The sequence below is a fragment of the Myodes glareolus genome, chromosome 5 (genome assembly GCF_982192425.1).
Source record: "Myodes glareolus chromosome 5, mMyoGla1.1, whole genome shotgun sequence".
NCBI lineage: Eukaryota > Metazoa > Chordata > Mammalia > Rodentia > Cricetidae > Myodes > Myodes glareolus.
The window spans coordinates 14100196-14114967 of NC_142030.1; the positions used below are offsets into that span (position 1 = coordinate 14100196).

The window sequence follows — 14772 nt, forward strand, 5'->3', positions numbered from 1 at the left end:
TTAACCTCATTGTAAATTACTCTTTGAACAATTTACCTTAAAAATAGACACCAATAACAACTCAGAGGCTCCTTCACATTTCCACTGCCAAAACTCCTGCACACAATCCTCCCTTTAAAGGGCGAAGAAAGCCATACTCACACGGTTTTCATCTTGTTCTTCCCATGAGTATCTCTCTATTAACCACTGTGCTTAAGACTGTTAAAATGTATTTTTTTTTCTTTTTTTGTTTTTCCATGACAGGATGTCACTGTGTAACTGCCTTGACTGTCCTAGAATTCGCTCTGTAGTCCAGGCTGGCCTGGAACAGAGAGAGAGAGAGAGAGAGAGAGAGAGAGAGAGAGAGAGAGAGAGAGCTGCCTCTGCCTCCCGAGTGCTAGGATTAAAGGCGTGCAGCACCACCGCCCCGTTGTTAAAAGTATCTTTAATAAACTCCAGTTCTGCTTCATATTGGTTTTTCTCCAACAAAGTCAAGATCCTTGGTTTTGCCTGAAAAGACATCTGTAAGGGAAAAACTCCTCAGGCTGCAGACCTAGTTCCACACTATCCTGGGTTTACGATGTGAGAACCCATCTCAAAACAAAACAAGAACAAACAAAACCACGAACATGTTGCGGCTCCCAGCCTGGACTGTGACAAATCCAAACTTTTTTGTTTTGAGACTCATCTTGCCTGGCCCTTCTGCCTTTGAACTCTCAGCAACCTTCCTTGCCTCGACTTCCCGAATACTGAAGTTACAAGCACGTGCCGCTAAGCCTTCTTTTAACGTCAAATTTACTACTTGCTTGTGGGAGTCTGCGCAGCCGCAAAGGTTGGCTGGCGTCCGTGTCCCTTTGCTCAGTTGGGAACCAATAAAGTTGAATGTCTTCAAATGGGCCTAGCCGTTTAGTCCCTGTTGGGCAATCCCGAAAAACAACCGGATTAGAAACTCGCGCGCACTACCAGGTCTTTCCGTTCTTCTTAGCAGTGCAATCCTCCCTATTCCCAGAGCTCTCGGGTGGAGGAGTAGGTGTGCGCGCGGGGCTGAAGGTGGGGGTAGGGAGTGAGGTCGGGGGACACTTCCGGTGCCGGGGACAACGCGTGCGCTCCGTTTCCGGTGCATTGGGTAAGGCGGCTGCCGCAAGCTTTCCAGCTAAGGTGAAGTGCCCACAGTTGGCCCCGGCAGCATGAAGCCCAGGCCTGCGGTGTTCATAGACGGGAAGCTGAAGCAGCGGGTCATTCAGGTGCTTGTGTTTTCCAGAATACTGTGTCTCGGCGTTCGCGCGGCTGCCTGGGGCCTCAGGCCGCGGCTGGGTTCCGGCAGGGTGCGTGGATGTTTCCACCGTGGACGCCGACCCTGGCCTGCCCTCATCATCGAGGCCAGGATTCGACCTCTTCATAAGTCGGGACAGGGCTTTTCTTCCAGTGCCCTCGGTGCCCACAATTCAACGTTAATTTCAGATCTTGCGGTTACTCTAGGGGAACAGTACAAAGAAGGAGCCTGGGTGCTTTGCCAGTGTTTTCTTATTTTCGTAGCTGGGGAGCATTGTGTGGTGTTCCCTTCAGTGATGCCCTCAGCAGCACGAGTTGAAGGGAGGGAGAGATTTTCTTTTTCTTTGGTTTTTTTGGGACAGCGTCGTAGCCCAGCCTGGCCTGAAATTCGCTGTGTAGATAGACCAGGCCAGCCTTGAATTTACAGACGTCTTCCTGCCTCTGTTTCTCCAATATTAGGTTAAAGGCTCTGCCACCACGTCTCGAAAGGCATTTGTGTTTCTGTCTTATTTTATTTTTATTTTGTTCCGAGACAGTTTCTCTGTGTAGCCGTGGCTGTCCTGGAACTTGTTCTGTAGGCCAGGCTGGCCTCGAACTCAGAGATCTGCCTGCCTCTGCACCGCCACCACCCAGCTATCTTGAATTCTGTATATCCAACTTCCTAGTTATCTTTGCTCACTAGTAGCTGTCTCCAGCCCCAGCTTTCAGCTGATAGCTTTTTGAGTGACAGATGTCAAACATTTGCTGATTTTTCATGTGTGTTTGGGAACATAGAATGATACATAGAATGTATCACTATTTAAGATATTGTAGTGGCTAAGTATGTTAAGTAAATCTTCCAAGTGGTTGGTGGTGGCACATGCCCTTAATCCCTCCCAGCACTCAGGAGGCAGAGGCAGATAGATCTGAGTTCGAGGCCTGCTTGGTTTACAGGGCGAATTCCAGGACAGGCATGGCTACACAGAGAAACCCTGTCTTGAAAAAAAAAAAAACAAAAACAAAAAAATCCAATTACATATTATAACAGTTTTTTTAAAAAAAATTATGTTTGTGATATGTTTTTGTATTTTGTGGTATACTCTATTCCTTAAGAATTTGCACAGGGGGCTGGAGAGATGGCTCAGAGGTTAAGAGCATTGCCTGCTCTTCCAAAGGTCCTGAGTTCAATTCCCAGCAACCACATGGTGGCTCACAACCATCTGTAATGGGGTCTGGTGCCCTCTTCTGGCCTGCAGGTGTACACACAGACAGAATATTGTATACATAATAAAATAAAAAAAAAAAGAATTTGCACAGAAGTATGTGTTGGAATAATTCGACCTCTTAATTTACCAACTGAAATCTCTTAAGTTAATGCTTGTCATATTTTCTCTTTTAGTACCTCACCAGCAATAGATGTGGTAAATATGTGGACACTGGGATCTTAGCGTCTGATTTGCAAAAAATGTACAGGTAAAGAAACGTACTTCTAAATCCTTGTTTTTAAATCCTCTCCCCTTTCATTTTAAATATCTCATTTTATTTAATTTTTCAGTTGATTTCAATGTCTGCTGGTGTTATTTTACCAATTCATTAAACCTAAATCCCAAATCAGCTATACAAACATCTATAATCATCTACTATATTCAGTGTTGATTTCTTTCCCTGGAGGAAATGGCTCCTTTTTTCCTTTTATTTTCTCTTCAGTTAGCCAGGAGATAGAGATATTGCTATATTTCTTCCATTTCTGTTTCATCAAAAAATTAAAAGCTGAAACGTGTTCTTCCTCAGCTCTCAGACTCTGTCAAGGAATGTGAGAGTCAGGTCTGGTGACCATATCTATAACCCCACCACCTGAAGCTGAGGAAGGAAGATGTCAGGTTGAATAAAAAACAACAGTTGAATCTCTCAATTTATAAGCTAATTGTATTCCTACAAAGTTCAGTTCTTTTAAAAGTATTCAACGTGGGTTTACGTATACAGCAGACAGGTCCCAGCTTAGGTAACTCAACTTGGGCTTTCTCACTGTCACGAATGAATGGCTGAATAACTGAGAGTCTTGGAGGAGCAGTAGGCTTTTTAGGTGAAATTATTGTTTAAGCAAGAATACCCAGTAACTGTGCCCTCACTCACTAATTCTCTTAATGCTCTCTAGTCTTTGTGACTTATGAAATGCCCCTCACAGGGTCATGGTTCCCTCTAGGGATGTCACTACCAACACCGTTGACAGTCCTTGTGACCATATGAAATACCCTCAGATGGTCGTTGTACCCTCTAGGGATGTCACTATCACCACCATTGAAAATCAGTCTTCACATCTGTGCTAACCACAGCCATTGAAGGGATGTCTTTAGAGGACATATTTATTTAACCTGATCTGACCACTTTACTTTTTTATACTTGTTAATGCCCTTGTTTTGTGTGAGTGGTACTTTCTTTTTTGTTGTTGTTGTTTTTGTTTGTTTGTGTTGCTTTGCTTTATTTTGTTTTTTGAGAGTCTTAATGTGTATCTCTGGCTGGCCTGGGACTCACTTTGTAGACCAGGCTGGCCTCCACCTTACAGGGATTGACCTGCCCCTGCCTCTGGGTTTTGTGCTGTTAAGACCTGGTCTTGTGCAGCCCAACTTGGCCTTCAAACTTGTAGCCTAGAAGGGGATGAAAAACATTAGGTAGACACTGCTGGAGTGATTACTGTCCTCATGCAGGAGCCAGAAACAAGTAGAAGTTAGGGCAGAGATGCCAGCTTTCATCCTATTCTTAGTTAATAATCATGGGTCCAAGTATGGAGTCTCAGTGCTTCCAGCAAAAACCCCTTTCCTTTTTTTTTTTTTCTTTTTTTAAATTAGAAAAATTACCAGTGGGGTCGGGTGGTGGTGGTGCCCACATTTAATCCCAGCACTCGGAAGGCAGAGACAGGTGGATCTCTGTGAGTTCAAGGCCAGCCTGGTCTACAGAGCAAGTTCTAGGACAGCTTCCAAAGCTACAGAAAAACTCTGTTTTGAAAACGAAAAACAAAAAAATTGACCAGCATGTTCCCTCTGTGTGTATACATGCATGTGTGCACATGTACATATGTCATGCCACATCATGCATGTGGAGGTCAGAGGACAACTTTGACGTTGTCTCCTTCTACCTTCTATGGGCTTCAGAGATGAAATTCAGGTGGTTAGGCTTACATGACAAACAGCCCTACCTGCTGAACCATCTGCTGGCGCTTTCTCTTTGTTATAGTTGTGCCTGTGTTTTATGTTTTTAGTTAGTCATTTTCTAGTTTATCTTTCATTTATAAGACAAGGTCTTGTTATGTATTACAGGCCTTCTTCAAACTCACATTCCTCCTGCCTCGGCCTCCAGAGTGAGTACAGGGATTGCAGGTGTGCTCTCTCAGGCCTGCCTTTATCTTTTTAATGTTATGTAGCTTTCTTGACTGAGTTCTAACTAAGCACCTCTGACCATGTGAACCATGTGAGTCCTAGGGATCAAATTTATAGTCAGGTTTGGTAACATGCATCTTTATCTGTCATCATCTAACCACCTCCAAGTTTGTTTTTTTTTTTTTTTTTTTTTTGGGCTGGTTGAGACAGAATCTCACTACATAGCTGTGGCTGGCCTATAACTTACTATGTAGACCAGGCTGTCCTTAAGCTCACCAAGATCTGTTTTTCTCTACCTTCTGAGTTCTGGAATTTCAGGCATTCACCAACTTACCCATTATGAATACTTTATATTCGTTATATTCAGAGCACTCAGGCAGAGGCAGGTGGATCTCTTTGAGTTCCAGGACAGAACCTGGACTACATAAAGAGATCTTGTCTCCAGAAAAATAAAATAATTTACTTGGAAATCACAGAAATACACTGTTCCCCAAACTTTTATGCATTGTTTTTAACATATGGTCTTACAAATGTTTGAACTTGAAATAATTAATTTGGTTTTTGAGACGATTCCTCTGTAGCTTTCGAGCCTGTTCTGAATCTTGCTTTGTAGACCAGATTGGCCTCAAACTCACAGAGATTTGCCTACCTCTGCCTCCCAAGTGCTGGGATTAAAGGCCTACACCACTTGAATTTAATAATGAAGTAATGTTAGATAAATCTACATAAAGGATATTTTTTAAAAAATAGCTGACCTATTTCCTTCTAAAATAATGTCAGTATCAGCTGGACATAGTGGCCTACACCTACAATCCCAAGAGTTTGTTGGTATTCTGAGTTTGAGTATAGGCTGAACTACTTATCAACATTGTCTCAAATACCCTACCAAAAACAGAAGAGGTTGGTGTAACTGGCAGAGAAACATTTAATTCCATCACTCAGGAAACAGGTGGCTCTCTTAGTAAATTCCAGACTAGCCAGGGTTACAATCCAGTCTTGAGTTTGAGGCAAGGAACCCCATTTTGCTCCCAGATTGGCAAATGACAGTTTACCAGTATAATTGTAACCAGAGTTTTTTCTCCTGCCCACCAGTTCCTGAATAACTACTCAGAGGCTTAATATTACTTATAAATGTTTGGTCGATGGCTCAGACCTACTAGCTAGCTCTTACATCTTAAATTAACCATTTTCTATTAATCTATATATTGCCATGTAGCTGTGGCGTTACCTCATTTTCTATAGATAGGTCTTGCTTCCTCAGCAGCTGACTGGTGTTTCACCAACTCCACCATTCTTTACCTGTATCTCTGCTTGGATTTCCCATCTGGCTCTATTCTGCCATGTCATAGGCCAAAGCAGCTTTGTTTATCAACCAATAAGAACAACACATATTTATAGCATACAGGATCCTATAGCGTGTAACATTGCAAGTTTAGTGGAATATATTTTTGAAAACTGCTAAAAAAAATTTTTTTTTCCCAGTGTAGATTATGGCCGAAGAAAAAGAAACGCTTTTAGGATTCAAGTAGAAAAAGGTGAGTCTATCACTGTTTGAGCAGAATTATCAACATTTATGGAAATAATTGTTTTAACTCATGGCATTTTATTGTTTATTTGTTTCAGTATTTAGCATCATTTGTAGTGAGAAAGAACTTAAGAATCTTAAAGAATTAGAGGACAAACATCTGGCAAAAAGAGCAAGACAAGATGAAGAAGATGAGTAAGTATTGCAAAGATTTTTTCTATAAAGCCCCACATTCATATTCAGGAAACTTTCAGCGGCTCTTTTTGGCCAACAGTGCAATTGTACCTGAACATTTTCCTGCCTTGCATTGTCTGTTCTTCCAGTCATATTGCTTGTTCTCTATCCCTAAAGATATTTGGACTGACTTTCAGTAACTTGAGTATTCATTTCTATTTCTCAAATCCCACTCAGCCTTCAAACATCAGTGAAGATGTCTAAGGGCCTTCTTAGATCCCTTGTGAGTTTTCTCTTAACACTTGATTATAGAGATTTACTGTAATCTTTATGTCATATGGCTTTGAAATTGTTTTCTGTTTTGTATTACCAGCACAGTTGTCTTGTCATCATTGTTATTCTTTGCTTTACTATAATGCCAGGTATACTAAAAGATGGCAGAAATTTTAGTGTTTAAATCTGTTATGGCTGGAGCACTTATGTTAAAAATACAAATGTTTTTGTAGCTGGATTGATGGCTCAGTTCTTGCAGAAGAATCAGGTTTGATTCCCAGCATTCACATGACTGCTCACAGCTGTCTGTAACTGCAGTTCTTGGGGATATACATGCGGTGCACATATATACATGCAGGCAAAAAACACCTGTACACATGAAAACAAAACAATGAGACAGTCCTTATATTTGATAGATAAGGAAGCTGATATTCCATGATATTAAGCACAGGGTTCTAAGTGGTTAAATGAATTTTTATTTTTAATTTAGTTAGTTTTGAGACAACGTCTCTCTGTGTAGTCCTGGTTATTCTCAAACACTCTTCGTAGATCTGGCTGGCTTCAACTCAGAGATCAGCCTTTCTTTGCCTCCCAAGTGTTGGGAATAAAGGCATACATAACCACACCTGGCTGTTTAGAATGAATTTTTAAATCCTACTTTCTTTGATCTCTTTTTCCTGAGATTTATTTTTTTATTATTTTGTTTGGTTTTGGTTTGGTTTTGGTTTTTTTTTTTTTTTGATTTTTTTTGAGACAGGGTTTCTCTGTAGTTTTTGGTGCCTGTCCTGGAACTAACTCTTGTTGACCAGGCTGGCCTCGAACTCACAGAGATCCGCCTGCCTCTGCCTCCCGAGTGCTGGGATTAAAGGCGTGCGCCACCACCGCCCGGCTTGGTTTTGGTTTTTTGAGACAGCATTTCACTGTGTAGTCCTAGCTGTCCTGGAGCTTATACTATGTCGAACTCACAGAGATCCACCTATCTGCCTCCTAAGTGCTGGGATTAAAGGTGTGTGCCACTACCACCTGACTTAATTGAAAAAATTCCTCCTAGATTCTCCCTTCCTCCCTTACCCACCTCAAACAAAAAAATGAAAGCTAAAGCAAACAAAAACTAGTAAGATAGGGAAAAAAAAATGCCAAAACAGAAAGGCCTCACAGAAAACTTGGAGTTTGTTTTGTGGTAGCCAACTAACTCCTCCCAAAATGGGGCTTTCCTTGGAGTGTAGTTAATCTCCCCAGTGATACTCCCTTGCCTAGTAGCTTTCAATTGGAATTACTTCTCGTGCCCATTTCCTTTTCAGTGGTGGATTTTATCCAGTTTGAACCTGTGCAGGTCCAGTGCATGCTGCCTTGGTGTCTGTGAGTTCATGTGTGCATCAGTACTCTTGTGTCTGGAAGATTGTTTCCTTGGACTTATCCACTATCTCTGACTCTTGCAATTTTTCTACCTCTTCTGCACAGATCCCTGAGCCTTGAGAGAGGGGTTTGGTGAAGACATACCATTTAAAGCTGAGTGCTTCAAAGTCTCTTACACTGCACATCATCCAGTTGTGGGTCTCTGAGTGGTGGTGGTGCATTTCTTTAATCCCAGCACTCAGAAGCAGAGGCAGGTGGATCTGTTTGAGATCGAGGCCAGCCTCGTCTACAGAATGAGTTCCAGGACAGCCAGGGCTTTTACACAGAGAAACTCTTGTCTCAAAAAAACAAAATATAATAATAATAATAATAGTAATAACGGAATAAGCTTCTCTGATGGTTGAACGGTACACTGTTCTGAGAGTTGTATTCGTTTGTTTTAAATTATTTTAAGTTTTAAAAATTGTGAGTGTGCTTGTGTTAGGGGATGCCATGTGTATGTGGGTACCTGTGCCGGCCCCAAAGGGGCATCATACATACCTTGTAAGCTGGAGTTAGAGGTCGTTGTGTTAGGAACCAACTTCGGTCTTAAGTATGAGCAGCAAGTGCTCTTAACTGCTGATCCAGCTCTCCCTTTTTTTGGTGTTGTAGTTTTTGGGTGTTTTGATTTTCAAGATAGGGTTTCTCTGTGTAGCCTTAGCTGTCCTGGAAATCACTGTGTGGATTAGACTGGCCTCAAACTCAGGATTTACCTGCTCTGTCTTCCAAGTGCTGGGATTAAAGGTGTGTACCAACCTCCAGCCTTTGGACTCATCATGTTTACCTCAATATACTGACTTATTTGAGATAGTAATTTTTTATGTTATCAGAGAAAAGCCTTCAAAACTTTTTTACTTTCTCTTTCTCTCTCTCTCTCTTTTTTATAATCCTTAGGTACACTGAAAGCTATTCTGGTGATGATTCAGACATGGAAGATTACCCAGACCCACAGGTAAGTCAGACGTTCTGTGAGCCCACTCCTTTTTTATTTCTTCCTTTCTTTTAAGATTCATATATATATATATATATATATATATATATATATATATATCTGTTTTACCTGCATGTGTGTATGTGCACCACATGCATGTCTAGTGCCTATGTTCAGAAGAGGGCATTGGATATTCTGGAACTAGAATTAGGAGCCATCACGTGGGTCCTGGGAACTGAACCTGGGTGTTCTTAAAGAGCAGCCAGTGTTCTTAACTGCTGAGCCATCACTCCAGCCCCCAGTTTTGTTTTCCTTACTCATTATGATCCTTTCTTAGAAGAAAAATCAAAAATAGAATGAAGGACCTTGTTCATCTTTATCAATACATAATTGAATGCTTCTGTACACATTATCAATGGTTTAGTCCTCCTTCCAGTACTTATGCTTGTATAATTAGTTATAATAAAGGAAAAGGAGGGAAAACAATAGCCAAAACTAAAGGTCGATTGGAATACTAAGGCAGGTAATAAAGAAATCAACCAGTCTGTGCCACCTTTAATCTCAGCACTTGAGAGGCACAGGCAGGCAGATCTCTGAGTACAAGGCCAGCCTGTACTTTCTGCCAAGGAGGCAACATGACAGGCCTAAATAAAAAGATACATCAAAAACGTGCCAAGTTACTTAACGGTTGCTTCTTAGTGTATCCTTCCTTGGTAAATGAGGCTTTGAATTTATTAACAAAGTGATTACAGTACTCCATTATATTTGATCTAGTATTGAGTTATGACTCACTGATTACTGGTCCATTTTCATACCTCTTGATTTTATTTAATCACCAATTATGAATTGGCCTGGTTCTGTTACCTTAGAGTGGTTATAGTAGTTTTGGATAGTAAAAACTTTTTTGGAAATTACCTAATAGCCTGTGTATTCTGCCTGTAAATGTGAGAGAAGTTGTTTAAAGTAAAATACACAAAACTTCTTAGTTTAGGTACTGAAGCTTAATACTTCCCAAGTAACTTAAAATGAAATCATGTTTCTGCCAGTCAGCAAATCACATGAACAACTCCCTGCTGTCTTTGTATCGGAAAGGAAACTCTGACTCTGTTTCAAACACTCCGAAGTTGGACCAGGGAGAAGCCACCACTTCAACACCATTGCTGACTTCTAAAACAAGCATCGTGCCGTTGAAGACCCCAGCCAGAGAATCTGAGGGAGGATGGTTTATTGACAAAACCCCAGGTGGAAAGAAAGACAGTCATCTCTTGGACCTGTCAGATGACCAAAGCAACCTAAAGCCAGATTCTGAGATACAGGTATTTTTTGTTGTTGTTTTTTTTTTGTTTGTTTATTTTTTGAGAGACTTTCTCTGTATATTTTTGGCCATCCTGGAACTCACTGTGTAGACCAGGCTGGCCTCAAGCTCACAGAGATCTGCCTGCCTCTGCCTCCTGAGTGCTGGGATTAAAGATATGCACCCTTATGCCCGGTTCAAGATACAGGTTTGGGTTTTTTGTTTCTTTGTTTCTGGGTTTTGGGTTTTTTTGTTTGTTTGTTTGTTTGTTTGTTTTTGTTTTTCGAGACAGGGTTTCTCTGTACCCTTGGAGCCTGTCCTGGAACTAGCTCCTTTAGACCAGGCTGGTCTTGAACTCACAGAGATCCACCTGCTTGTGCCTCCTGAGTGCTGGAATTAAAGGTGTGCGTCACCACTGCCCAACTAAGATACAGGTATTTTTATAGTGACAGTGTAGTTCCATGTGTTGGAGTATATGCAGTCTTTTTATTGAATCTAATATCAAGCAAATACTTGTAATTTGTTTTTTTAAAAGAATCACAACTACTTTGAAATACACAGAAAGCTTTGTCATTTTTACTGCTTCTGTCATTATTCTAGTACAGGCCTCTATTGCTTCAACTGTTGAATAGATTCCTAAACGTAGTCTGTCTACGTTTTGAGGAAGAAAAGTCAGTTGGTGGTGATGCATGCCTGAGTTCAAGGCCTTCCTGGTCTATGGAGCAAGTTCTAGGACAGCCAGGGCTTCCTAGATAATCCCTGTCTAAAACACACGCATGAACACACACACACACACACACACACACACACACACACACACACACACACATTCACTCACATGGGGCATGTGTTGGTCTCAAAGTCTCATACTAAATCTGGGACTTTCTGATTCTGTTAGGCTGGCTGACTAGCAAGCTTTAAAGACCCTCTTGTCTTTGCCTCTCCGGCGCTGGCATTACAGACGACCCCATGACACACGGCTTTTTATGAGGGTGGGGTAGAATTTGAACTCAGTTCTCATGGTCTTATGATAAGGACTTACTGACTGAGCCCTCTTTGTTTGATTTTGAAATAGGGTCTCTTGTAGCTTAGTCCAGCGTTGACATTTCTGTCTATGAAAGCCCTTAGCTTCTTCTAGATCCTTCTGTTTTGATCATCAAAGGTGTTGGGGGGAGTAGGTTTTCCTTTTATGTTATTATTGGGTCTTTCCCCAAATATCTTCCTTTGCTTTAAGCTGTAACTGCTCATCTATGGAGAGCATAGGTGAGCTATTGTTTATCTGTATTAAGTCTTTTAGAAGAGATTAAATTTAACTGGTCAACTGGCAGAGCCTGGAAAGAAAGTTATCAAATGTTAAGATTTAAGCTGAAGGAACGCATGAAAGATATTGGCAATAGCCACAGCACAAATATGTGTGCATATATTGCTGCCCTTGAAAACCCTCTGTTAACATTGTAATTTGAAGTACAGCATATTTAAGTTTGTATTTTCTCCCCAGAATTTAAAAGGTTCTCTTCTGGAAAGTGATAAGAAAAGGAAAGGTAGGCCGAAGGGCAAAGGAAACAAAAGAAAGACGGCGGATCTTCAGGAAGTAGATGGAGAAATAGAAGCTATTCTGCAAAAGAAAGGTGAGTGGATAGCAGTAGAAGCCAAGGTTGAGTTTGCTTTGAGAGAGGGCTTCACTATTTTGAGTTGTTTTGAGAGCAATTTGTGTGTGGAAATACATAGGTGAAAACTTTTTTTTTTTTAATCTAATGGAGCTTTGGTAAGGAATCACTAATCTTTTCAACTTTTTTTTTGTTTTTTTTTTTTTTTCTAGCTAAAGCAAGGAGTGTAGAGTTGCAGATTTCCAGTGTGAAGTTTGAAGATGTTGGAGGCAATGATGCAACATTAAAAGTTAGTGCCTGTTGGGAAAAGGCATTGTATTTACACAAACAAAGCCTGTTTGTTTTTAATTTAAATAAAAAATTATATGTTTGTGCACCACTGCATATGTGGTGCCCTCAGAAGCTACAAGGGAGTGCCAGATTCCCTGGAACTGGTGTTACAGACAGTTTGAGCCATCGTGTAGGTTCTAGGAAACAAACCCAGGTCCTCTGCAAGAGTAGCCAGTGCTTTTAACCACTGGGCCATCTCTCCAGCCCTGCATCTTTGGCTTTTAGTGTGAAGTGAATATAGAAAAGAAGACAGGGAAGGTAAGATGAGCAAACCTGGTCATTGAGGGTGCCAAGAGAGAAATGAAGCTTCCTGTTCTTTCATAATCTTTACTTCTAGTGTGTGTAAAGTGCATGCTTTAAATGTTACACTGGTTTGACAGCCATAATAGTAATGGCTATAGTTTCTTAGTATCTCCTGTTACAGTCACTGTGTTAGTCAATTTTCTTGATATTTTATGAGGTAGATATTTTTACAGCTCAGGAAACAGAAGTATGGAGACATCATTTATTTACACAGTATACCAAAGCCAGGATTCAAACTCAAGTGGAAGCCTAAGCCTGTGTTCTATCTAGTACGCTTTGGTGTTCCAAAAAACAGAAGATTTTATTCTACTTTGGTTCTTTCTGATTTGGATTGAGGAAGACATCTTTTATGCTTATTCATTGACAGGAAGTCTGCAAAATGCTCATACACATGCGCCACCCAGAGGTATACCAGCACCTTGGTGTCGTACCGCCTCGTGGAGTTCTCTTGCATGGGCCACCAGGCTGTGGGAAGACATTACTTGCGCATGCCATTGCTGGGGTAAGGCTAGTTGGTACTGGAGTTTGATTTTTTATTGTTGTTGTTGTTGTTGTTTATTTTTCTCTTTGGTCAATTCCAATGAGCCCTGGTATCTTTATAGGAAGCAAATTTGATCTGTAAGTAATTTCCCTTCCTCTTCCTCTCCCTCTCTTTCTTCCTCTCACATCATCTTCCTCATTGTCTTTGGTTTTTTGAGACAGAGTTTCTTAGTCCTGGAACTCACTCTGTACATCAGGCTGACCTCCAGCTCAGAGATCTACCTACATCTGCCTTCTGAGTGCTGGGATTAAAGCGTGCACCCACCACCGCCCAGCTTCCTCATCGTCTTTTTGTTGTTGTTTTGAGACAGGGCTTCTCACTGAACCTGGATCACGCTGAATTTGCCTAGACTAGCTGGCCAGGAAACAGAGGTCATCTTTCCCTGTCCATGCTGGTTGCTGATGTGGAGCTCCACTGCCCAGCTTTTACATCAGTGGTGCAGTTCTAGGCTCCAGTTCTCATGCTCTAAGCATTTTACAGACTGAGCCATCCCCAGCCCCAACTTTCTTATGTCACCTTTTCTCATGACACTACTTACGCTGATATCTTTAATGAATACAATTATTGTGTCTTTGACAAAAATTGGGTGGAAAACAAAATAACATAACTATAAATTACAAACTCTTCTAAACACTTAGTTTACATTTTACTTACCTCTTTTTCTCATCCTAGTTGTTTTTAAAAGCAGAGAAATATTTTTTAAAGTATTTTTTTTCCTTAGAGTTAAATTTATTTAAGATTTCCATTGTTAAAATGCCTTTCTAAAACAGTTTGAAAGGATGACTTAGGCGTGGTAACATGCACCTGAAATGTGTGGGGTAAGGCAGGATTGCAAGCTTAAACCTACCTAGCCTAGGCTTTAATGTTGTGTGCTTCTTCCTTGGATCAACTCCATCCACCCCTGTGCCCACAAAGAGGCATTTATTTTGCAAAGTAAAAACCTAGCAATGTTAATTTTGTCATGTCAAATTTTTCAGAAACTTACTTTATGGTAAAATGCAAAGTAATCTGAGGAATTTCAACTAGCAGAATAGCATATTATTCTATCATTAATAGAGCAGACTTTCTCTTTTTTTTTTTTAAATGAGCATGGTGTCTTGCCTGCATGTATTCTTTGTTGAGGGTTTTGGTTCCCCTGAAACTGAGGTTACAGGCTGCTGTGAAGTGTCGTGTGGGTTTGAACCCAGATCCTCTGAAAAGCAACTAGTGCTTTTAACCAGTGAGCCATCTCTCCACCCAACCTCTCACTTTTTAAAGGAAATTTGATTTATCTTTTTAAAAATAAATTTATTTCATGGCCACCGCATAGCAGACCTTGGAACATCGTATTTGCATTTATGTATTTGGGTAAACCCTAAGGTTTCTTTTAAAGTTAGAGTCTCAAACCTAACTAAAGCCCGAAGCTTTAGTCTTCTAAGTGCTGAGATTCTAGGTATAAGCCACTATAATTGGTGGTTAAAGCCATAGATTTTAGTTCTTTTTTTAAGGATTTATTTTTATTTATTTATATTTTATGTATGAGTGCTTTGCATTTACATCTGCACACCAGAAGAGGGCATCAGATCCTATTATACATGGTTGTGAGCCACCAGTGCTTCTGGGAATCGAACTCATCTCCAACCTTTTTTAGGTGTTTGGAGGTTTTTTTGTTTTTTGTTTTTTTGACTGGGGTCGGGGAGGTTCAAGATTGTGTTTCTCTGTGTAGCCCTGGCTGTCCTGGAACTTGCTCTGCAAATCAGTCTGGCCTTACACTTAAAGAGATCCACCTGCCTCTGCCTCCTGAGTGCTGGGATTA

General features: G+C 40.8%; 1 protein-coding gene across 8 annotated transcripts in view; it reads left to right on the forward strand.

Annotated features, from left to right (window-relative positions):
- The first annotated feature begins 909 nt into the window (after window positions 1-909).
- Nvl (nuclear VCP like) overlaps window positions 910-14772 on the forward strand; it is a 91717-nt gene continuing 77854 nt past the window's right edge. For 2 of the 8 annotated variants that reach the window (XM_087906066.1, XM_087906065.1), the window contains exons 1-9: window positions 1066-1223; window positions 2630-2703; window positions 6087-6139; window positions 6228-6324; window positions 8866-8923; window positions 9949-10218; window positions 11695-11824; window positions 12016-12092; window positions 12804-12938. In XM_087906066.1, the coding sequence (XP_087762192.1) occupies window positions 1167-1223; window positions 2630-2703; window positions 6087-6139; window positions 6228-6324; window positions 8866-8923; window positions 9949-10218; window positions 11695-11824; window positions 12016-12092; window positions 12804-12938 (951 nt within the window). In that variant the 5' untranslated portion in view covers window positions 1066-1166. Of the gene's footprint in view, window positions 1010-1051; window positions 1224-2629; window positions 2704-6086; window positions 6140-6227; window positions 6325-8865; window positions 8924-9948; window positions 10219-11694; window positions 11825-12015; window positions 12093-12803; window positions 12939-14772 lie in introns of those variants that run through there. The other 6 variants (XM_087906069.1, XM_087906072.1, XM_087906071.1 and 3 more) reach the window with 6 other exon arrangements.